This window comes from Nesoenas mayeri, assembly GCF_963082525.1.
Source record: "Nesoenas mayeri genome assembly, chromosome: 26".
NCBI classification, from domain to species: domain Eukaryota; kingdom Metazoa; phylum Chordata; class Aves; order Columbiformes; family Columbidae; genus Nesoenas; species Nesoenas mayeri.
The window spans coordinates 4,975,768-4,997,896 of NC_137552.1; the positions used below are offsets into that span (position 1 = coordinate 4,975,768).

Here is a 22,129-nt window from a genome sequence, read left to right on the forward strand (position 1 = left end):
CTAAGGTACACTCTTTTTTGTTAATTACAATGAGCTGTAATTGATTATTTCATGTTTACTGTACAACATACTACAGTTCCCTAACTCTTGTGTAATGCTATATCAAATATTTAGTTTTTTCCCTCCTGTTTCTTGTCTACTTTGCTAAACTTCATCTTTTTGACCAACACTGAGACATGGTGTGGTAAATCTGTACATTGGTTTGATTTCCCCTCTTCTACTTCTTTTAAATCAACTAAAACACACACCATGAGAGGAAGAGTTTGGTATTTTGCTAAATGACTCATTAGACAGTGTTTAGGACCAACTTTTAGAAGCCAGAAGTGGAAAAATAAAGTAGTAGTGTAGTATTTATTTGAGTTAGGTTACAATACACAGACAAGTAGGACACAAGTTACAACTAAGATTATTTTTGCATCTGCAGATAACTTGAGAGTGACATTCCATACATCAGCAATCTACTAGTAAATGAGAAGTTGTTTGCATAAATACAGACACCGGAATACATGTAGTTTCACAGTTTTGACAGCAGTATGTTACAACTTTACACTTTAAATTACTACACCAGAGTTTGAGTAACATTGGTTATACATCAGCAGTGGTCCCACTATTCAGGATACAATCGGACTGAAGATGAGAACACAGGAAACAAACTGAAAACCAACCAAAACCAGAAATGGGAATGATGGCAACTTTCCCCTTCCTCAGGAAAAGTTAGAGCTTCTTAACAGATTAATGGATTGTTCCGTAAGTTCAGTAAGACTGCACACACCTATGAGCAAAACTCCACACTCAAATCCTTAAAATCTTTACTGGAAAAAAAAAAAATGAAATGAGTAGAAAAAAAGTAAAATGATGACAGTATTAAATAGAGGAGGTAACATATGGAATATCACAAGTTTTGGTTTTTATTAAGAGTAAGTTTCTAGTCTTATAAAACCGTTGCTTTGCACAGCTTGACCAGGCAGCTCCCTGTCTATGTACTAATGGCCTTTATACATCAAAGTCCCATTCATGGCTGTCCTCTGAAGGCTTCTCTCTCCTTGTGAAGTGGCATTCGGAGGCAATATTGGTTCTCACATGGTCATGTGCTCTGGTAACACGTAGGATATGTCGTCCCACGGGTGACGGTACAGACCTTGCTTCAGTCTCTTCTGATCCAGGTAGTGTCCTAAACCAAAAAGCAGTCACGTTACAAAATTTGTGTTCCCAATCTTACTTTGCCTTGAATCAACTTCGATTTTTGGACTCTTAAAACTATCATTTTAGACTGAGGCCCAGAAGTTCATGTTTGTCCCATATTCAGGGTGGCTGGGACAGAAACACAGGTCACTTACCAATGAATCCCATACTCCTGCCTAGGACAAAGATGCCATTAAGAGCTCCTATATCAATATATTCATCTGCTTCTTCCCTGCAAAAGAAACAGCAATAGAATCAATCTTAAGCTAAGAATCATCTCTAACACCAGTAGCAACACCGAATTCATGTGGGAGCTTCTTTCCCCCCCAAGTCCAGGCTACATTTCCTTCCTGGTGTCCTTTTAAAATCCTGGCCCCACAAGAGCTGGCAGTATGGATCCCATCCATTCTATAGGAGCCCACTGCATACTTACCGTGTGAAAGAGCCACAATTCCTGAGTACGTCAACAAAGGCAACTCCAATAAAGCCGTCTACATTCAGGATAAGATTTGGTTTCTGCAGGAAATGAAGACACACCCCAAAATAAAGATGTTAACAGTGGCAAATGATGTTCACACCATTAACCCCAGTAAGAAGTGCTCAAGAGGAGATAAATACTGGCGCATTTCACCTTGGAAGTTGTAATTTTTTCTACTTCGAGTGCATAGTCCAGCAGTGGGGTGGCAGGGAAATGCTGCTTCACGTAGTCCTTGAGAATCTGAACTCTCATGTCGGGGTTATTTATCTGCAAGTTAAGAACACATTACAGTCACTGCTCTTGCCTCTTTGGCAGGTACTTAGCACAAGCTTTACTATTTGTAGGTTTAGGATTCATAAAACATCAGTATTTGGTCAATAGCTGCCTCTGAAAGTTGCTAATTTTCTTCCCTTTGTACTAATGCAGTTTTTCTTACCGATTTGACTCTGTGTCCAATGCCCATGATCAGTTTTCCTTCTTTCTTCATCTTATTCACAAACTCCATGGGGATAATCCCACTGTCGAAGGCTTTGCTGAACATTTTAGCCGCAGCATCCAGTGCTCCACCAAACCGGTCTCCCTGGGTGCAAAACAAAGGGAATTACAGCAAAGGACTCCAGTTAAGGTACAAAACAACTGTCTGCCTGGCCTATCCATGTGGCATTCATGAAATTAAAGTCAGGCAGGCTCCTGGGATAAAGCATCTAACTCAACATAAGTGTCAATGTGTAGCAAACACACCTCTGCTAGAGACACTGGGGGGAAAATGCAATCTAAAGTGTGTTTTATTCACATTTTGCCTTGTCAGTGTTGGAAGAGACTCGGCAACCATATAGGGATGATGCTGACAGCTGTAAAAATATTTCTAGGCGCAAATGAGACAAAATAGTCTTACTTTCCAGTAGACTAGGTTTCAAACCTAGAGCATCAAGCTATTAGAATTGAATTCAACAGGAATTCAAGTGTGAGTGAACAGACACAACCTGTCCATGGCTCTGCAGCCATTCTAAGTCTTTATAGTAATAAAACCTGGACAGAGTAATGAGTTGCAAAGCTAAATCTTCTGGATATTAAGTACTTACGATAGTAAGGAGGCCTGAAGTGAGACTCGAGACAAGATCCTTCCCAGCTCTTGCACAGACAATGGTGTTGTGGGCTCCAGATACAGCAGGCCCATGATCTGCTGTTACCATCAAACACATCTCGATGAACTGGCAGGCATACTTTGGTAACCTGAGCAACGAAGAGATCAAAGTCATTTATTGTAAAGAAAACAGAATAAAAGGCACTTGGTGTTATACCAGACAGTTACTTTAGTTTTGGGCGTATGTGTGAAAGCACCATCAGATGAAGGCAGCAAATTTCTGCCATTCAGAAGGTTCCCTGTGGGCTGGTTAGCAAATATTTCTGAACTCCCCAATCTCTCCAGGGTTGAGGTGACAATTATAACAGGCTTAGAAGAGAGAAATTTCCTCAATGCACTACAAAATGTGTGGAAAACTTCATCCCAAGACTAAAACACATCATTGAAAGCTAGAAATGCTGTTGTGTTCTCAGAGAAGGGGATTTAGTGATGGCATTTCCAACGAATCCACACTCACAAGGGAATCGTGGAGTTACTTTGCCACTTTGAAGTCTATTAATAAGCGAAACTTCAAGCTGAAGAATTTGGGAGCTTTCACAAAAGCTGCCTCACCTCCTTTGAAACCAGAGCAGGCCCAGAACCCCTCCAATTCCCATCTCTTCTTTGAAGACCTCAGTGATGGGCATCCCAGCGTAAATCAGTTCCTGACCCCTCTCATCACAGATGCTCGTCATAAAGGAAGCCGGTTTGCGGATCAGACCCAGCTCCTGAAATTGCAGTATAAAGATGCTATTTTAAACACCCTTATTGCCATAAGCATCCAGAATCACAGCAAACATCCCGTCTGGTTTGTAAGGAATCAAAAAGCAGGTAAAGCAGCACAGCTCACCCTTGCCCAGGAGTAATCCATTGGCACAGTTGGAGGAGGCACTTCCTCAGCTGGTTCAATCACTCTTTTGGCCACAAGATCCTGGTAGACAGACCTAGGGAGAGAATCCATTTATTAATTTAAGCCCTTTTAAGAGCTACAAGTGAGGTGGTCTTAATCTAGAAAACCTTAAAACCCCAGAATGATTAGGAGTTGCTTTCCTGAAGCAGGAATATGTTCCTTTATCAGGCTAGAATCAGTGCCCTGAGCAGTTTTTGCCCCCTGCTGAAGGTGCCCTGTTAGGGTGACTTACTGAATGACCTCTCCCAGCTCATCAAAGCTCCGTGGAACAAACACACCAGCTTCTTTCAAGGCTTGATTCTTTGCAACAGCAGTTTCAGAAGCCTGGTTGGCACAAGCTCCTGCGTGGCCAAACTGCACCTACAAACAAGAAGAGACAGCAGTGAGGAATAAGAGTTGTTCGCCTTCAGAGAGTAAAACAGAACGAAGATCTGACTAGGAAACTGGTGACAGAGGAATACCAGTGACTGCACGTCTGCCTCCGTTTTGGGCTAACAGAACTCTCGGTTCCAACTGTGGTCAGTACTGCAATACACAGGGCATTTTCTGATCTGGAATCACTCCAGGCTTTTCCATCAATTTTCTGCCTCCCTAAATTCCCCCCCTCTTCACACAGATCCTTCCCATTCCCACTCCAGGTGGCTTTTAGAACCTGTGGTGTTCCCTGGGATATTTGGGCTCCCTTTCCAAGCACACAGAATCCCTGGGAAATCTCCACTGCCAGGCCACAGAAGCACAAAAACCTTTTATCATTTATATTTATTGACTTCTCCATGTTACGTTGCTACTGGCAATTCCAGAAGGTTTAGGCACAGCAAAAGAAGTTGGCTTTTTTCTCCTTGCCATGGATATATACTTATTTTATGCATTTACCCCCATTTTTGCACATACCTCTGAAGTGAACATAGTGGCACAAGTACCAATACACCAGCACACCACTGGCTTGGTGATACGACCTTCTTTAACACCTCTGCAGATCTTGTACTCCTCTGTGCCTCCAATCTGCAGAAACAAAGAGCTGAGCTGATTCAAAACTTTGCACTTTTGCAGAAACCAGCTCCGAGATGCACGTGGAAGCACAACTTGGATTTTTCTCCTTTTCCATTGAGTGACAGCTGAATTCTCAGAACAAATCCTCCTTATTTGATATTTTTTATTTAAGTAGGAGGGACTATGCTTGTCTGTGGAATACACTCTATTTCTTTTCATTAAAGAAGCATGAAATAGGAATTCAGGCATTCAAGAACAGCATGAGTAGCTGCTATTTAACATCCTTGCAGACAGGTCAGATGCTCCCAAAACAAAACACTTGGGTATTGCTCAGATAGGAGTGAACTGGTCTCACCTCTCCAAGCACTACAATCATTTTCACTCCCGGAGTATCCTGATAACGCAAGACGTGATCCATAAAAGTCGAACCAGGATATCTGGGTGGAATACAGGGGAAAAATGGTAGAAATTGAATCTATTTCAAACTTTTCTGAAAGAAGAAAAAATTAACAGCCAACCTGCCCTTCTTCCTCCAAATTACTAACGATTCTTTTGTTGACTGACTTAAAAAATGTGTCTTTTGAAGATGGAGGCTCCTACCTGTCTCCTCCAATGGCCACCCCTTCATAGACCCCATCGGTGGTTCGGGAAATTATGTTGTTGAGCTCGTTGGACATTCCTCCGGACCTCGAAACATAAGCCACGCTGCCAGGACGGTACAGTTTGGATGCTAAAATATTGTCCAGCATGCCTCCTGTGTTGCCTATTTTAAAGCAACCTGGTTTGATCCCACCAACCTACAAGAAAATGAGAAAGATATAAAGCCCTTTAAAATCTACGTGAAACTTAGGAAGGTTTCTGTTAGACAGCCTTCATGCAAACAAAAAAAGACAGTAACATGACCTTAAAATGAGGAACTAACGTGCATTTTGCGTGACTAAAGACAAAATGGATTGTGGGATATACTTTATCCTTTAGAGAAGGGCGATCTAAAGATTAAGAAGGACAAGAGGAGAAAAAGATCCCCAGTTCTTACAGTTGCAGGCCCGATGATAGTGACTCCTTTTTTATCAGCTGTCTTGATCAGTTTGCGTGTCAAGGCCTCTGGAATGCCCTCGGCAATAATGGCAATGGTGCGGATCTGCATTGAGATAAATCAAACCGTTAACACCCTACGCTACTACTACAAAAAACTGCCAACTTCCCCTTGCATGAATTTTTAGTCTGTCATTAGAATTTGCTACGCAACTCCGGTATCCTCCTTAGAGTTAGAACTGAGGTATTTATCTACCAAGTTGAAGACTCAATGCCATCACGGTTTAAGCAACGCTGGTGCCCTGCTGACAAGGTCTTTATTTCCTGGGCGTCTTCCAGATCCCTCACTCACCTGTGGGTAATTCATGGTTTCAACCGTGCTGTCATAAGCAGAGCGCAGAGACGCGAAGTTGATGAGAACATCCACCTCCGGGTGCTTCCTCATGGCATCTGCCATGTTCTTGTAGACCGGGATCAGGATTTCCTTGTGGCCCCAGTAGAACTTCTGCCTGTGGTCACCACTATGGAGGAGAGGGTGAAAAAGCCCTGACTCTTTGGGCTACTGGCAAGACAAAGGGCTACAGTGCATGCAGGCAGAGGGGTTTACACACCCCACATCTCAGACATCAAAACTGACTGCGAGACACTCACTAGCGAGTGAGCGTACATGGGGAGGGACCATACTAACAGCAGAAGGTTCTTCAGAGTATAGAACAGAGCAGCATATGGAAGGAGACGGGCTAATGGGGACAGAGGCATCCAGCAAGATGAATTAGCTCTCCCACAGTGAAGTTACCAGAGCCTCAATTCTACTCCAAGCTGGAAGACAGAATGAGGCACAGAAAGAGTCATGAATGAGGTGCATGCGAAGCGGCATTACTGGACTGGAACAAGTCTGGGGGAGGAGGAAAGCAGGATCTGCAGTGAACAGCCAGGAGAGCAACGGGAGGGCTTTCCAGTTCTGCTACAGCGAGCCGCTGCCCACCCTGCCCTGCATGGTGTGAGATGCACAGAGGAGACTTTCACTCCAGCTGTTGGCTTTTTTACACAGTAGACGCTTTGACTGGAACTTCATCCAAGTCTGTATTGCTCAGATATTAGAGGTGTAGCTATATTTGCTGCGTTCCCATATATTTAACAGAACATTCCAGGTTTTGCCAGCTTGGCTTGCTCTAAAAGCTCAAGCAGAATCAGATAATTACAGGTAGCCTGAAACTTTTAATCCCCGTTGCTTTTTCTTCATTAAACAACTGCGCCACTGCAAGGGGCTGCCACTCACCTACGCCTGCACTCTGTTTTAGTCCCCTGAGGTTTGCGCATGCTGAGGAGGGTATTACAGAGCTGCAATTATCATCAGAGCCGCAGACTAACAGCGCAAGGTACTTAATCGCCAAGAGCCTCTGCGGGACAGAGGCTGATTAGACATCAGCTATCCTGGGTGTCTGTAAATACCACAGAAATCAAATGAACATCCTGCCTTTATGGGCTCCCCTCTCGCAGTCTCAGCAGCAGGCCAGCCAGCCTCTCCTTTCCTCCTTGCTACCTGCCCTGTTCCACAGGTAGAGCCCCCCACACTCATAAGGTACATTAACAAAACAGCTTCTGTGCTCTGGAGGTTTCTCCTGAGGGTAATTTGAAATACCCAACGGTCCCTCTCATCCCCATGAGCTGTGGGATAAGGGAAAAGAAGGCAAATACCACAAGAGAACCCTGTCCCACTGAAGGATCTGCGCACCGCCTGTCTGCTACAAAACTGCCACTATAGGAAAGAGTATGAACAACACAAAGAGGATTTTATTATTTTTAAATGTTGTTTGGCTATGTGACAGACTGCTTTAGCCTGTTCTCAGAGCTGCTCCAATCTGGCTCATATTTGGAGGGGAAGAAACCTGACCTAGCCTTGCTGCCTCTGCTAAGCCAGTGGCCTGTTAAGGAAAGCCCAACCTCCTCGCTTGCTGAGCGAAGGAACAGAATTTGGACACCCTTAGAAAGAGCATTAAGCAGGACTTAAATTCTGTGGCTAATGTTAAGCTGTTTCAACAGAGCAGCCCAAAAATCAATGGTTGGGGGGAACAAGAAGCAGCCTATAGAGCCAACCTGATGGTGGGAGGGAGCACAGGAGAAGGTGTTAAAGCAGAGATGTAGACCAGGGCAGAGCTATGCTAAAGAACAGTGGAGACTGGATGAGGAGGAAGCTCACAGAAGGCTTTGAGGGAGACAAAAATAACGCAGTCAGCACAGGGTACTTACGTGAATGGATAAACCATGGCAGCTACTGAAGGTTCATCCCGCGAGCAAACATAATCAAAATCCAGCATTCCTTGCACGGCCCGCGTCTGCATCCCCCAAATGATAGCTTTGGTGTGACGGCTGAACAGGGTTGTAGCTTTACCTGCTCAGAGAGAGAGGGGGGGAAAAAAACCACACCAAAACACATTTAAAGTGTACATCTGTGCAAGATGGAAGCTACAACTTTGCCAAACGTCTGCCGAAAATCTCCCAGACAAGCATATTCCCCTCCCTCCAAACAGAACCCAACCGGTGAGCTGCAGGATGTAGTGGCCACACTGTCCAAACTCAGGAAGAAGCTGCAGATGAAGCAGCATCCCCAGATTCAGAACACAAGAGCCAGGTTTGGGGTTTCACACAACGGGCACGTGCTTCAGCGCAGAGGGGCAGTGGAGAGCTCAGAAGTGCAAACTGCCTCTTCTCACATGGGCCATTCACGTTCCTCACAGGTAGTTTTATTCTGCAAAGCTGAAGAGGAAGGGAACTTTGAACTCTGTTCATTTCTTTGCACATGGCCTGCAGTCTGCAAGAACCACAAGTTTGCCTCTTACACTTGTCAGAACATCACAATAGGATGATAGGAAATAAAAGCAGGAAATGGGGTGGGGATGGAGAAAGCAAAGGAGCTCTACATGTTCAGCTTTCATTTTCAGTTTTGTTTTTAATGATCAGAATCTAACACAACCCTGACAGCTCCAAGAGTTTATACATGGCCCAAAACTTGGCTTTGGGGGACAGAGCCAAAGAAAAGGCAACAGTCCAGCTACTCAGGATGGGCTGTTTGCTTAAAGTATATTCGCACCACTTGTCACAGCGAAACGCTGAGCTCTGCCCTGTGACTCCAGCCACGGTTCATTTAAAAACTCTTAAGAACTCAGAGCTGATCCAGCTGCTGATCCCAACTCAGTCTACAGCTCATTTCTTTTGGGCTTTGAATCAAAAGGTAAACAGCACTGGGGATTAACCATGGTACTGTTCTTCTGGCCTTCGGAAATCTCTACTCTGACCCTAGTTCTGCAGTTTATTCTCATCCAGCACTGAGCTCAAGAGAGTGCTTAAAGTCCCTGTAACTCCGCTGAGCACAAGCTCTAATGGTTTGCTGAACTGACAATGCAAGAACATTTAGTTCCTGCAGTGACTTTTCTGTGCCCTTCAGGGCTCCTGAGCACGGCACCTGCACTATTGTGTTTCCCTCTGAAACAAAACGCCAGTTATCAGGCATGGTTAGCGATCCCTTCTTTTGAAAGCAAAGAGAACAGAGACCGGATCTGGTTTTCTCCCTAATGACTGTGGGGAGAAGGAAAGAAAAAGTTTGAGACCTGTCCCTCTTTCCCCCAGAAAGAATAATTTTTTTTGTGCAAAGGAATATGTGATCTGAAAAACACCGGGTAAAGTTCATACGGTGATAGCTAAATATGCTGGGCAGGAAGGACCAAACAACACTGCAAACCTTTGGAGAGAAAAACCAGCAACAAAACCAAGAACTAAAAACGTCGCTGCCAGTAAGAGCAAACACTCAACTAGTCACACGGGGCCTACCTGAGCCAGGGCTGGGAGCCGGGACTGAATCTGTTGGAGAGAGAATCACTCATGCAACAAGCTGAAGGCCGGCGCCTGCAGTGGGGTACGGCCGCTGCCCTCCTCCCCCGGCGCTCAGGCCTTTTGGGTTTGCTTTTGTTAAACAACAAGGGGACAGAGACACCCTCCACTGTTCTTCCTCTCCAAATAGCTGGAAATAACCTTTGGCATTTTGCCGTCTAAAAACTTCTTGCTTATCCCAGCACAAACACATTTCGGGCTCAGCTGACAGTTCGTTGCACAGCTCGGGTTTGCAACGTGCTTTTGAAACGTTTCTCATGCAGAATTCTGCAGGCAGTGATTAAGAGAGCAGTAGTGGGTTTTGTGGTGCGTTTCACTGATCTGAATTTTGCTGTCATCATGTCATACTGTTGTAAACAAGGCCACTATCTCCTCACATCCAAGGGAGAAGGACCAGGATGTTATCACATTCTGTACCTGCCCAATTCTGCTGTTGTTTCATCCCCACACAGCTCTTACCTAGTGAAGCTTCCAATAAATACAACCAAAGAGCTGCCTTCAAAGCTTTGTGCTGTTGCCTCCAAAGGAACAACCCAGATCAAGGCAACTAAAAGTACTCAAGGTGAGTCAGAGAATTTTGTCACTTTTTGTGCTGTTGGTTTGTATGCAATTCAAAAAGATGGATGGGTACCACAAAATTGCTTCCCTTGATATCCAGAAAAAGCACTGGTCTAGTCCGCATTCTGTCTTTTAAAGCGGAAGCGCCACCAGTCATTTCCAACGCTGGACTTACCAAGAGGTGCTGTCGGTTTTGCCTTCTTGGCTGGAGCAATATCATCCGATTTGGACTCGGAGAAGGAGGCTGTTCTGCTCGGCGCCGGAGTCTGAAAGAGTCAGAGGTCAAGTGAGAACGGGCCAGTGTGGCAGGTGAGACCTGGAGCCAGGAGGAGGGGAAGGGAAGGACCCACCGAGGGGCTGCCGCTGGCGTTGAGGAGGAAGTTGGCGGTGTGAGCGGCGGCCGGTGGCTGGTTGGGGATGGGCCGGTGGCCGAGCGCCATGCCCACGATCGCCGTCATGTGCGTCTCCGTGCCAAAGACATGGATGGGGATCCCGGTGGTCTTCCCTGTGTGTGCATACAAGAACATTCAGCCTTTTGGGGAGAAAAAGAGGAGCTTTGTGCCAAAATGAAGCACTTCAGCTTGAGAAGGCTCAGGAGAAAGAAGGTGGAAAAAAACAAGATGCAAAACCAAAACTTTGGGAAGGTCCTTACCAACTTCTCCCATGACACGTAAACCTTCCTGGTAGTTCGGGCCTCCTCTTCGCACGAAGATCCTCACCTCGTGCTCCTTCAGAGGGCTTTGGTAATCCTTAATTGCTCTCACAATGCCCTAAAACAAACAGGACAGGTGAGCTGGGCTGCCTGATGTTTTTACCCCTTCCCATCATCTCCAGAACTCCCGGCAGAGATGAACTGTCAGCCGCAGCACAACACTGAACTGGGGAGAATGGTCTGGGGTTGTGATGTCTGTGGGCATTTGCCAATAATTCTGAATCGTCACTTACTTTAAAAGTGGCAGCTACGTTGGTGAAGTTAGCGATGCTGCCTCCAATGATCAGGATTTTACCTGGGAGAAGAAACATCAAAGAACGTGTAAGATCATGAAGCAGTTTAGGACAAAGTGAAACAACGCTGCCGTTCAGACCAGCCAGCAGTTGGCAGTAAGTTGTGTTTAGCAAAGCCTGGAAGATAAGACCACTGTATCAAGCAAGAATTTATCTGAGAATAATATCTCGAGCCACACTTGCTCCTCTCTCTGAAGCAAGAGCTGACAGAAATCCAGCCCTATTTCACTTGCGAGGCAGCGGTACATTAACAGCTCTGCTGGGGAGGTCTCAGCATAGCAATAGCTGGATTTATTCAGTTTTTTTTCCCCACATGCAGCCCACAGCTTTGAAACTGCAGCAACTCTTACCTTCAGGATGCTTCTCTCGTGTCATGAGGGAGAGAATAGTCTTAGCGTAGTCGTAGGTCTGCTGCTCACTTGGGGCTCCTGAGTATTCCCCATAGTTCGCCAGTTCATTCACACCCCCCAGGTCACAAATGGTGTCGCTGTAAAGAAAAAAATAACTTATTTAAGAGAGCAGTTATAATTTGAGTCACTGTAAAGGTCTTAATAAAGCATTCTGAATTCCTGGGAAAGTGCAACTTGCAACAAAAATGGTGCTGTCTGCTGAAAACAAAGCTGTTCCCCTCTTGGTGCCAGTCATGATTAACCTTGTTCTGCTTCTGAGATATGATGGGATCTCTGTGGCTACCACAGCAACAGTATTACCACAAACAGCTTCCAGCCCGCTTGTTTCTTTCCAAGTCAAAAGGAAACCACATCTCAACCTCCCAGAGTTACGTTATCATCCCTAAGGGACACTATGTTCCACAAATTGGTAACAAGTCTGCACAGCATCTTCATTCCAAAGAGGTCCCAAGCAGTCTTGCTGTGGGAAAGATCACGTTAGGAGAGTCTCCTTTCCAGAGGCTGCATCGATTATCTTCCTCCAGCTCTGTAAATCCACCCCCGTTTCTGGAAACCTCATTCCCATTACCTGTAAACCACAGAGGCACCGCCACCGGCCACCATGGTCCAGATCCTGCCTTTGGGGTTGAGAATCGTGAGCTTCAAGCTGGCTCCGCTCTTGGCATCCAGGTCAGCGATGTAGGCTTCCTGCACACAGAGCAGCACACAGATTCAGCTTCCTTCAGCATCCTCCTTTTCCAAAGCAGAGCGTTCATAGCACTGGGCCTGTTTGAACACCCAGAGCCCCCAAATCTCAACTCCAGCTAAAGGGAAAGCACAACTACAAACACCAGTTTCGTAAGGGACAGAGACGCTGCTTCATCTCTCAGGCTCGGGACCAACTGGTGTAAGGTGTTCTCCAAGACAGAACACTGAAATTGGATAGAGACAGCTTGCACCACTCTTCCTGTAACAAATTCAAAGGGGATCAACCTGAGCATATGCTCAAATTTTGAGTCTTTATTGGAAAAGAACCACATTATATCCTCCAAAGAATGTTTTGTCTTTTTAAGGCCTGCTGGCTTGTCTCTTGCTTGTCCCAGGTGAAGCCACAAGCGATCGCTATAAATAAATTTGATATTGCTTAACGTGTAGAGCACAGATTCAAAAGCAGATTTTTCCTGTTTGCACATGAAACCCTGTGGAAATGCAGCCAACTGTTGGTTATTTCTCACTCAGCTGAACTACACCAGCCTCTCCATGAACAGCCGTGTTCTGCTCCACGGCCCAGCCCAGGAAGCTCCCAGGTTTCACGGTTCCGCATATGACAGTCACAGAATCTGAACTAAGGAATATCTTCCTTCTGACCTTGTCTGCAGGCTGAGACCAGAGGGAATTTAAAGCCCCCCACACCCATTGCTGCACACTCGGGCTGTGCTGCTGCCAAAAATATCATCACTGAGAGTGCTGGAACCGGGCTCAACGTGCTAGTCCTGTACTGCAGTCGTGCTCGCCTGTTGTGAAGCACTTCACTGGCAGTTCATTAAGATTCTCAACAAAGACACCACCGTAATAACCTTCATGGGGATTGCAGGGGGATGATTCAGAGGGACAAAAACTGAACTAATCGTTTTAAGAGCAAATTGTGTTAAGTGTTGGCATCCAGCAAGCTACATGGGGAGAAACGGCTAAATGGATTTCCTGGCTGCGTTACAAAAACCTGCCACGACAAAAGCATAATTATAATCATTAAAATGAAAGAGCAGAAATCCCTTTGGAGACACCAGGACGGTCACCTGAAATAAGTCACAGAACACTTAAGGAGAGCTCTTCTTCCAACAGTTTTTGAAGCTGCTGGGGGGCTTGGGATGAAGCAGCATTTGTGCAACCAGCAGGGAATTTTGAGAAGGAATGGACATTTCTAATGTAAAAACAAGAAGTTTGCCTGTGGGCCCCTTTTCAGGAAAACAGGTATGTTAACACCTTAACTTTTTACTTTGAAGTTTGAGAGATGTTAATGTGCTCTGGATTCACCCTCGTGTGCAGATTTTGCACACAACTGCTGCTCTGCTCTCAGACACCGCGACTGCAACACGGCGGGAGCACCGGCTGTCACGACGCTGTCAGAACCCAGCGCTCCCACAAGAAACGGTGCTGACAAACCCCGTCAGGAAGACACCGCAAGTACAGAGCTCTGGCACATCGCTGAATGAAATTAAATACAAGCCTCCATTTAAAAAGTCAATCCTGAATTAAAGAAAAGAACCGAAACAACCTTTAACCAGGGATGCTAAAAGCAACTGCAGTTCAGAGGCTGTTTGAAGTCCTAGTGCTACAGCAACCTGTACACAGGTTTGCACAGCTCAGTGCCAGAGTACTTGAAACACAGCAACACCACCCACAAGAGAAAAACCTCAATGCCACGGATGTCCAAGCAACGGGGAATTAATCTTGTAGCCCACAACGGAGGGATTGGGGCCAGGGTGGGTTGGTACTTGCCTCGGGATAAGCTTCCCTGCCAAAGGGAGGGGGGAACTCCACGTCCCCCCACTTCACTTTGCAGATGTAGTCAGCAGTGGCATCAATCTTGGCGGCCAAATCGAGGATGTAGACGCCGTCATCAGTCACTACTGCATTTGGGAAAAGAAAACATATCAGAATTATCTTTGTTGTACACAGAGATGTGCATTACAGATTCACTCAAAATCTGATTCCGCTCAGAGCTCATTACAAAAGCGAGGTCACCTTTGTCCCCGTTCTTCCACATCAGTCACTTAATTGTATGTACCAAACCCAGCGAGTTCTCTTAAGAACTAAGCAGTGACCATGGCCCAAGGCCCTGGCTCAGGTCCTTGTTTTGTTCTGGTCCAACAGAGCAATTGTATGTTCTTCATTCCGGACTTAACATCCCATTCAAGGAAATTTTTCATTTCCACCGAGAAATTCGATAACAGAACAGCTGCCAGCAGCCTTCACTTTGGATTCATTCAACTAATGGCTCCAGGACACATCATAGCCACTTTTGGACCTTTTTCTTTTGCATATGCCACTTAATATTGTTGTGAATCACATAAATCAGAGAAGGATAAAGTACATGTTTCAGTATTCTAGAACAGAAAGTCCTGCTTTTAAAAATATCTGTTACCTAATGGATTGATCTCAAGGTATGTGAAATATAGATCTTCATAAAGGTTGAACAGGCCACAGATAAAGCTCGCCAAGATGCTGGAAAAAAAATTCAACACAAGTTCGTTAGAGCAGCCAAATATAAAGCACAGCCTGCTCTGCTTCATTTATATTAGCAGCGATCTGCAGATCTACTCGGTATCAATTTCTTTCCTTCTCATTCATCTTCTCTGGAAGAAGCTTAAGCTGATGACTCAAGGAAAGGAGACCTTGATGACTCATCTTAATTACACTCCACCAAACTCTGCTGAGAGCACAGTTGCTCACAACTGTCATATAGACACTTGGGCTGTTCAGTCTCACTGAGAGACAGATACACATCTTTGTGAGAACTAAGGTTCGTTAGCTAGGATGGGGAAAGAGACTACAGTCAATTATATTAGTGACAGGCGCCTTCAGCCCCTCAGTGCCAAACAATGCCAGCAGTGATTACGTTATGTTTGGAGAGATCATGACTCATATTAAGATAACTAGCTACAAGCATCTAATTAAAGGAGATGCAGGAGCAGCTCTGAGATCTAGAGCAGCTTTGAGATCTGGAGACAAGCTGGCAGCAAGTGTAGGAATAGCAAGAGCATTCCTTCTGAGACTAGGCCGGAGTGAAGCACAATACTTCTCTGAATTAGCAATCAGAGACACATCTTATCACCGTCTCTACTAAATAAAAACAACCAAAACTCTTCTATGCTGGCACAAAGGATCAAAATTCAGTATGTCTCAAACATCTCAGAGGTCGAGACGTCAGCAGACTGAGTCAGTGCTCCTGTCAAGTGAAGGCTCAAAACTCTATGAACACTTATTTTGAGTTTTACAAGAGGTTTGGATAAGGTCCAAGGGCTTGGATTTAGGATGCACAGCATATTCTTGAGAGCAGCAAGAAGGGCAGGAGAGCAAGCTTTGGGGTGGAACGGAGCGAAGGGATGCTGCACTGAAATAAAGGAGAACAGCTTCTGTCTGTCCGGCTGTACCCAGAACTGGGCATCTCTACTTACTCCTTTTTGTTTGCTGGTGCATGCTGCAGGAGATGTTTCTTTACATCCGATTCACTGAGCTTCTCATCCACCGCCACAAGCAGCTTCTGAGCTTTGGCATCAACGTCTCCCACATCCACACCCCCTTCGTGGTGGAACAGCACGTAATCTCCCTCCCGAGCAGCATATATGCACACATAGAATTCTTCCTCCTGCAGAAACCCAGGCACAAACACTAGCAGCTCACACTTTTGCTTTCTCCGCTATATCAATCCATCCAAGCTACATGCAAGAGACTTAAAAGCACTTTTTAATGCTTTATTTGTTCTACTAACCTGTTTGTGAGGGACGAAGGGTTCAATCAGAAAATTCTTTAGGATGCCCTTAGCATTAGCAATCTGCAGGCAGAAAACAAGACAAACACCAATAAATGCTTGTCCAATATCCACATTTATGAGCAGACATCATTGGTCCCAAGTCCTTGACACAGTCCTGCCTTTGTATTGTGCTAGAGAAGCGATTTCAGCATCCCTGGCTTTGACGGGCAGGCACATGAGATGCAGGTCCCTGCTGCTCCTCCCTGGCACAACGTGGTGCTGGAGCCAGCAGCAAATGGATCTCAACAGGACCAAGGCAACAGAACTTTATCAGCTCCCGAAACACAGCAGCTGGGATGGCAGGCGTTTCGTTATCATTAGCATTGCAGCATCATTCCCAGGAGAAGAAATATTACAAGCCAGCACCGAGTTAAAATAAGGACTTGAAGTAACACTCAGTCATCAGCCAAAACATACTGGCTGGCTACAATAAGAGGACAATTTTATGACAGCTTTTATACTTGTCTTGTTAAATCTGCCTGGGGTTTTACAGTGAAGCAGCTGTGCCAGCAAGACACAGCATCTGAGCTATCAACTGTGGAAGGGATTTTCAAATGGTACCAGTTCCTGCCGAGCTCCCACCACACAGACCCGACCCAGCGACAGTAACAGGGAGCACCGGGCTGTGCCATTGATCAGTGCTCATGGACCAGCAGGAAGTTCACACGTGGGACAGCTTCTCGCTTGCTTTGGCATCAGCGTAACATGCATTTTAAACCACCGTAAGCAAGAGAAATACCTCTGCACCAGCTCCTGTCATGTAAGCAGAGAGAAAAGACAACAAAAATGTCATTTACTTGTTGCTAGGGTGGCACTCACCGTGGTTTCTCGGCCCAGACGCTGTTTGAGCCAAACCTTCACCTGGTCCAGAGTGAGGTTAATTCCAACCAGCCCAAGCTTCCCACGTCGCTTGATTAGCTGATCTGGCTTCACCACTAAACGCTACAACATCGTGTGAGAGGGATTAAAAGAAAGAAGCATTAGAAAGTGATTTGGATCAAGAGATTCTCCGTACACGGCGAAACAAAAACTTAAGGACATTCTGGACAGCACGTGTCCCCGCAGGATTTCTTCAGTCTCTTGGACTCTGCAGCCCCTTCTAGCGCTACAGAGCTCTGCCTTAGGGACAGACAGCACCCTCGCTCCCTTCTGCCTCTCCGCAAGGCTTTTTAGAAGCACTGCCGCTGTCTTCCAGCAATTCACTCACGCACTCGAGTACGGAACATTTAATTACTTACTGCAGGGCTATCAGTCAAGTCCATAAATGACCACGAACATTCATGTTCTACCAACCAATGACTTACTGTAATTAACCACTGGAAAGAGGCCAGGTTGGACAACTAATGAAAAGAGCTCTGGGTATGTGTGCTCTACAGAAAGTGCGTGGCTATGAAACACAGTGTGATAGAAAAGATCTTGAAGTGTTCCCTGACATTTTGCTTGGGTGGAGGAAACCTGAACAAGAGGTTTAACAGAAGGTTAAAGGCAGCTGTGGAGAAAGCACTCCATGACTTCAGAAAGGAAGGGTTTGAGAACAGGGACTGGCGCTTCAAGAGACTCTTGCTGAATTAGCCTCGTTTACTTTGGTGTTATTAGAGGTTTCTTGTCTGCAGGTTTCTCTGCTCCTGTATTTCACAGGATTTTATAATCAGGCTGCCCAGAAGGTGAAACTACGGCCTTGTTTCTTCACCAGTGTTGCATGCAAATGTTGCAGAGCAGCAGCAGCACCAACCAGGCCTTCAGGAGTGAGCCGGAGCTCGGTTCTGCAGCACGACAGGAGCAGCACGGCAAGAAGAGCTTTGAGAATAAGGCAAAGTGCTCTCCTTACCTCGCTCAGCAGCCAAGGGTGGTCCTGGGTGAGCCGTGCCCAGTCAGTGTCCGGGGTGACTCGCGCATACTTGAAGCGGTTCTGGATGGCGGAGGACGTGCAGATGTATTTATACAAGAATTCCTTCCCCGTCTGCTCGGAGATGGCTTTGGCTGACATGGCTGCCTAGTCTGAATAGGAACACGAAAAGAAGGTGATCAGAAACAGAGCCCAGTTCCCCCAGAAAACTCCCAATCACTTAACTCACTGCAAAACCAAAGCAAACACAGAGCTGGGGCTGCATCTCCACACTATAAATACGGTTATAAAACTCACAGGTTTGTTGTGGGATCTACGTAACATAGAATCTACCCATTTCTTCTAGGTCAGCAGCAGGGAGTGGCAAAGCAACAGGAGAAACCCTCCCTTCCTCCCACCTGTTTTCAGATGGCTTCCCACACCTCCAGTGTGAGCTTGGCTGCAGGCAAACGAGCACCCCCCCCGTACCTTTTGCTAAAAGAAAAATAGCATTGCCAGTATTATCAAGACCAGAACGCATTGATATAATTTGGTTTGTTTGTTTCAGAATCTATATGTCTTGGAAGCAGGTTCACATCCTACAGAATAAGATGCTCGAAACAAAGAAATTTAGGTAAGAAATGACATAGCTGCAGTAAACATTTATTTAAAAGAATACTTCATCCCAGTGAACCTGTCTGCACGTGTCAGACATCAGAACCGAGTCCTGTGATCAGCCAGAAGTCACCGAGTGGTTTTGATGTCTCCAAGGGGTCAGAGTGCTGACAGGAAAGCTCGAGCAGGAGCTTGTGCCACATCCCGAGTGACCGGAGGTCACATCCCTGCTCCCCAGGCACAACCAGCGTGGCAGGAAACACAAAAGCTTGCTTAGGATGGTTTCTGGGAGAAACGCACAGCAGAAAGGCATCAACGCAGAAAAGAGCTCAGATTCCATCCAAGTATCTGGACAGTGAAGTATTCGAATGGCTCAGTAAGACTAACTGCACATGCCGACACAAAATAGATGCCCCACTTAAGACCCACAGAGGGAAACAGTTTTAAATTCCAGTTACTTCTCTTGTTGCCTTCTGGGTAATAACCATTAGTAATCAACTGGGTTGTTCATCCTCTAAGCAAGCACAGAATATTCCAGGGAATAATTAGTCATCATTAGAAATAAAGACCTTTTTCCCTAGAGCAGGAAGGAGGAGGTTTGGTATCATGCTCTGTCCCTCCCTCCTAAACACATTAAATACCTTTTCTGCAGAAAAGAAGTAGTAGGAGGCAGGGTGCATTCTCTGTAGCCGCTAGAATAAGACATCTTGGACCAAGTTATTGAAAGCTGTTAACCAGGCTTAAGAGCTGACAGTCAAATTTGCTGGCAACAGCTTTTCAAACGCAATTCAAGTGTTAACAGAACAGGAGAAGCTACAGAAAGGGCAGGAGATGTTAAAACCCAGCGTTCCTGCTCTTAGAGAATTGTTATGTAAAACTCCAACGTGATTTCAGTGCAGCTTCCAATTTAGTCTGCCACAAAACGGCAGGAGCGTAAGCTGTGTTGTAATCTGCGTTAAAAACTCAAAGATTAACGGAGTTGCTTTGACTGCTTAATCTTTATTAGCAAAGAAGCTGCAAGAGACAGAAAAGTTTAACCACTAGAAACCAGAGTTTGCTGCATCAGGCTAAGAATCTCAAGTGGGTTTGCAGAACCGGTTTGCAGAAGTGGTTTGCATCTATCCCCTGCTACTTGTGGATCAGCTTCACGCTATCACTCCGAGACAGCTTTCTTCTCAATGGTGACGCATTGTCTGTGCATCAGATACAAGCATTGTCAAAAAGAATCCGCCAGCTTCCCTGACCAAAAGCTTAGAGCTTTATCATATCATCAGTCAGCCACAGGGTAGCTATGAAGACTGCACGCTGGGCTGGTAGTTGGTAGAGCTGTAAGAGGAAAGAATATCAGCAAAAAAGCCCCACCACACCTTATTCTGCAAGCACGCACAGCCGCTGAGCACCCGCAAACACCGCGCTGCTGCCTCGTCCTCACAGCCGCACACACACGCTACATACGGTAAGTCACCCGTGTTGTAGCCTTGAAAACTTTCCATTATGATTGTTGCTTCAAAGCGGTGCTGTTTCTGAGAGCACATCCTGCTCCCCAGTTACCTGCAGCTATTTATTTTGCCTGGAAGGAAGCTGGAATACCCTTGCTTTCCAAACCCTTAGAAATCCATCATCTGCCTCCTCTACAATACGCCCAGGGCCAGTCCCAGAGAAAAAGCATCACATTTCAGTGCAGTAGAAGCAGATGGATAAAAGAAAACAGCAAATATTTCTTAATCTTAAAAAAAGCCCTGAGTATTTTCCATTTCTCCAGGGTGACACAGCCCCTGAACAACATTGCAGACCTTCAGTCTGCATTTACAAATTAAAACAATCAAGCTGATGCTACTTAAGGCCATGACCAAGATGCAATCATCTGCAATTGCAAGAAACTGGACGCAGGACATCGCTCAGGTCGTATTAAAAAGAGTCTAAAACAAAAAGTCAGCGGGAGCAACAGTGACATGGTTGGAATTGCTTAAACCTGAGGGACGTCCCCACAGGTCACAGCACTGGGAAGCTGCTCATCTCAAACCTTACGGGCCATCTTTACGCCACTACATTCTGCTGCTCCCCTTGTTTCTCTCCCGATTTCATCACCTCATTTTTGCAATAACACTACCAGGGTAAAGAGAGAAAAACCTGGAGGATTATTACAGTAGCAGTAGTTAAAAAATGACAAAATCCTTGTGCCATGGCAACAGCCCAGCAGGCGTGAGGCGGCGTTACCCTCCTCTGCCCATAGTTCATCCAGACGTTTCCTAATCGTTAGCAAGTCTTTAATCATGCCCCTCGCTTAGTTTTCCGCAGCTCCAGCCCTGCCTTTCTCACGGGATGAACAGCACAACACAATTGCTTCAGTCTGCTGAATTGTTAAGCTAGAAGATCAGCAGGGGAAAAAAAAAATCCATAAGGCATCAGCAATTCTTCACTGTACGTGCTCGTGCAGGTCCCTTATCAACCAGGGAGACATAATCAGAGCGGGCTCCGTTAACCATTTCCATCTGTTCTGCAAACACCGAGCAGGAGCACGGGCTGCAGGTCAGCACAGAACTCGAGAAGCAGGATCTTTGCAGTTTTGGACTCTCATCTGTCACGGATAATCAGATTTTCAGTCATTCTTAGCACCTGCAGTTCCAGCCAAGGCTGATGTGAGTAATGGATGCATCTCTGATGAAAAACAGGGGGGGGTGCAGGGAAAAAAATAAAATAATGGCTTTCTCTGTACCAAATACAAGCTATAGGATAACGTTCTTCCGTACTGAGTCCCTCCCAGACGCTGCTCTGTTCATGATTCATTAGGTAAAACTGAAATAATACCATTTTCTTATGACTTTAGGCCCCAGATCTTGCAACCACCACACACACAGAGTCCTGTCAGCAGCACAAAATGCCTTTTCCAGCCTGCTCTCAGCGTGCGTCCTCTGCTGCACAAGATTTAGGAGAGGGGCAGATAGAATTAATAGTTTTTAAACCTATAATGCCTCTCTGGCTGCCTGGGACGTTTTGCTGGTCATTCTGTACTGTACCTGCACTATCACAACCCTGCAGATCTGGTTATTCTAAGCTGCCTTGCCTTCTCTTTTGAAGGATGCACGATGGACACACAGCTGGTTCGTGGCCAAACCTGCCGAGCGAAGGACGATCTCCTGCCACTTTAAAGCATTTTCTACAGCGAGTGCCATGAACTTTTCGGTTAAAACGCAACAGATCACACAATCACAAAGCAATTTGTGTTAGAAGGGGCCTCGGGAGGTCAACTACTCCAGACTCAAGCTCAAAGCCGGGTCAGTTCTGGATTCAGCCTGAGTTACAAGGACCATTCTTGTGTTCTGAAGCGTGCTGGCCTTTCCTTCTCCAGCAGGAGCAAAGAGCTCTGTTGAACAGACGCCACACACCCAGCCCTGGTTTGACAAGTGGGTTACCGGTGTAAAAATAACTTATTTCTGGACTTATTACTGATTTCCATGAATGATTAAAAAAGCTTTCCTACAACACAGAGACCTTTGTAGCATCGTCCATAGCCAGTGATTTAAGAAGTGCAGGTTTCCAGCCTCCACTGGCAAGTCCAGAGCAAGTAAGAGAAATGGATTAGGTGACATTTTCAAG

The 22,129-nt window shown here is 45.7% G+C and overlaps 1 protein-coding gene across 3 annotated transcripts; it reads right to left on the reverse strand.

Annotated features, from left to right (window-relative positions):
• Nucleotides 1-353: 353 nt before the first annotated feature.
• ACLY (ATP citrate lyase) lies at nt 354-18,085 on the reverse strand. 3 transcript variants are annotated; one of them, XM_080359671.1, is made up of 28 exons: nt 17,921-18,085; nt 16,912-17,034; nt 16,051-16,113; nt 15,737-15,927; nt 14,704-14,783; nt 14,058-14,188; nt 12,148-12,266; nt 11,520-11,656; nt 11,110-11,171; nt 10,817-10,934; nt 10,515-10,669; nt 10,340-10,430; nt 9,547-9,576; nt 7,969-8,110; nt 6,071-6,239; nt 5,720-5,824; nt 5,284-5,480; nt 5,039-5,120; nt 4,585-4,695; nt 3,926-4,053; nt 3,634-3,727; nt 3,357-3,511; nt 2,743-2,893; nt 2,097-2,240; nt 1,814-1,927; nt 1,616-1,698; nt 1,338-1,414; nt 354-1,171 (listed from the first exon to the last, which is right to left on the reverse strand). In XM_080359671.1, exons 1-28 carry the CDS (start codon nt 18,077-18,079, stop codon nt 1,077-1,079), a joined length of 3,306 nt encoding a protein of 1,101 aa, XP_080215797.1. In that variant the 5' UTR covers nt 18,080-18,085; the 3' UTR covers nt 354-1,076. The 3 variants fall into 3 exon arrangements, with proteins under 3 accessions (XP_080215797.1, XP_080215798.1, XP_080215799.1); XM_080359672.1 differs by having other exon boundaries at nt 12,148-12,262; nt 14,054-14,188; XM_080359673.1 differs by lacking the exon at nt 9,547-9,576.
• Between the last annotated feature and the right edge of the window lie 4,044 nt (nt 18,086-22,129).

Bases quoted from the DNA above. Each gene is read 5' to 3' on its own strand.
- ACLY (XM_080359671.1), bottom strand. From the start codon at position 18,079: ATGTCAGCCAAAGCCATCTCCGAGCAGACGGGGAAGGAATTCTTGTAT. The intron at 4,054-4,584 runs GTATGTGCAAAA...TCTTGTTTGTAG, and splicing joins CCACTATGTTCACTTCAGAG to GTGCAGTTTGGCCACGCAGG. The intron at 1,928-2,096 runs GTAAGAAAAACT...CTTAACTTGCAG, and splicing joins TTGGACACAGAGTCAAATCG to ATAAATAACCCCGACATGAG.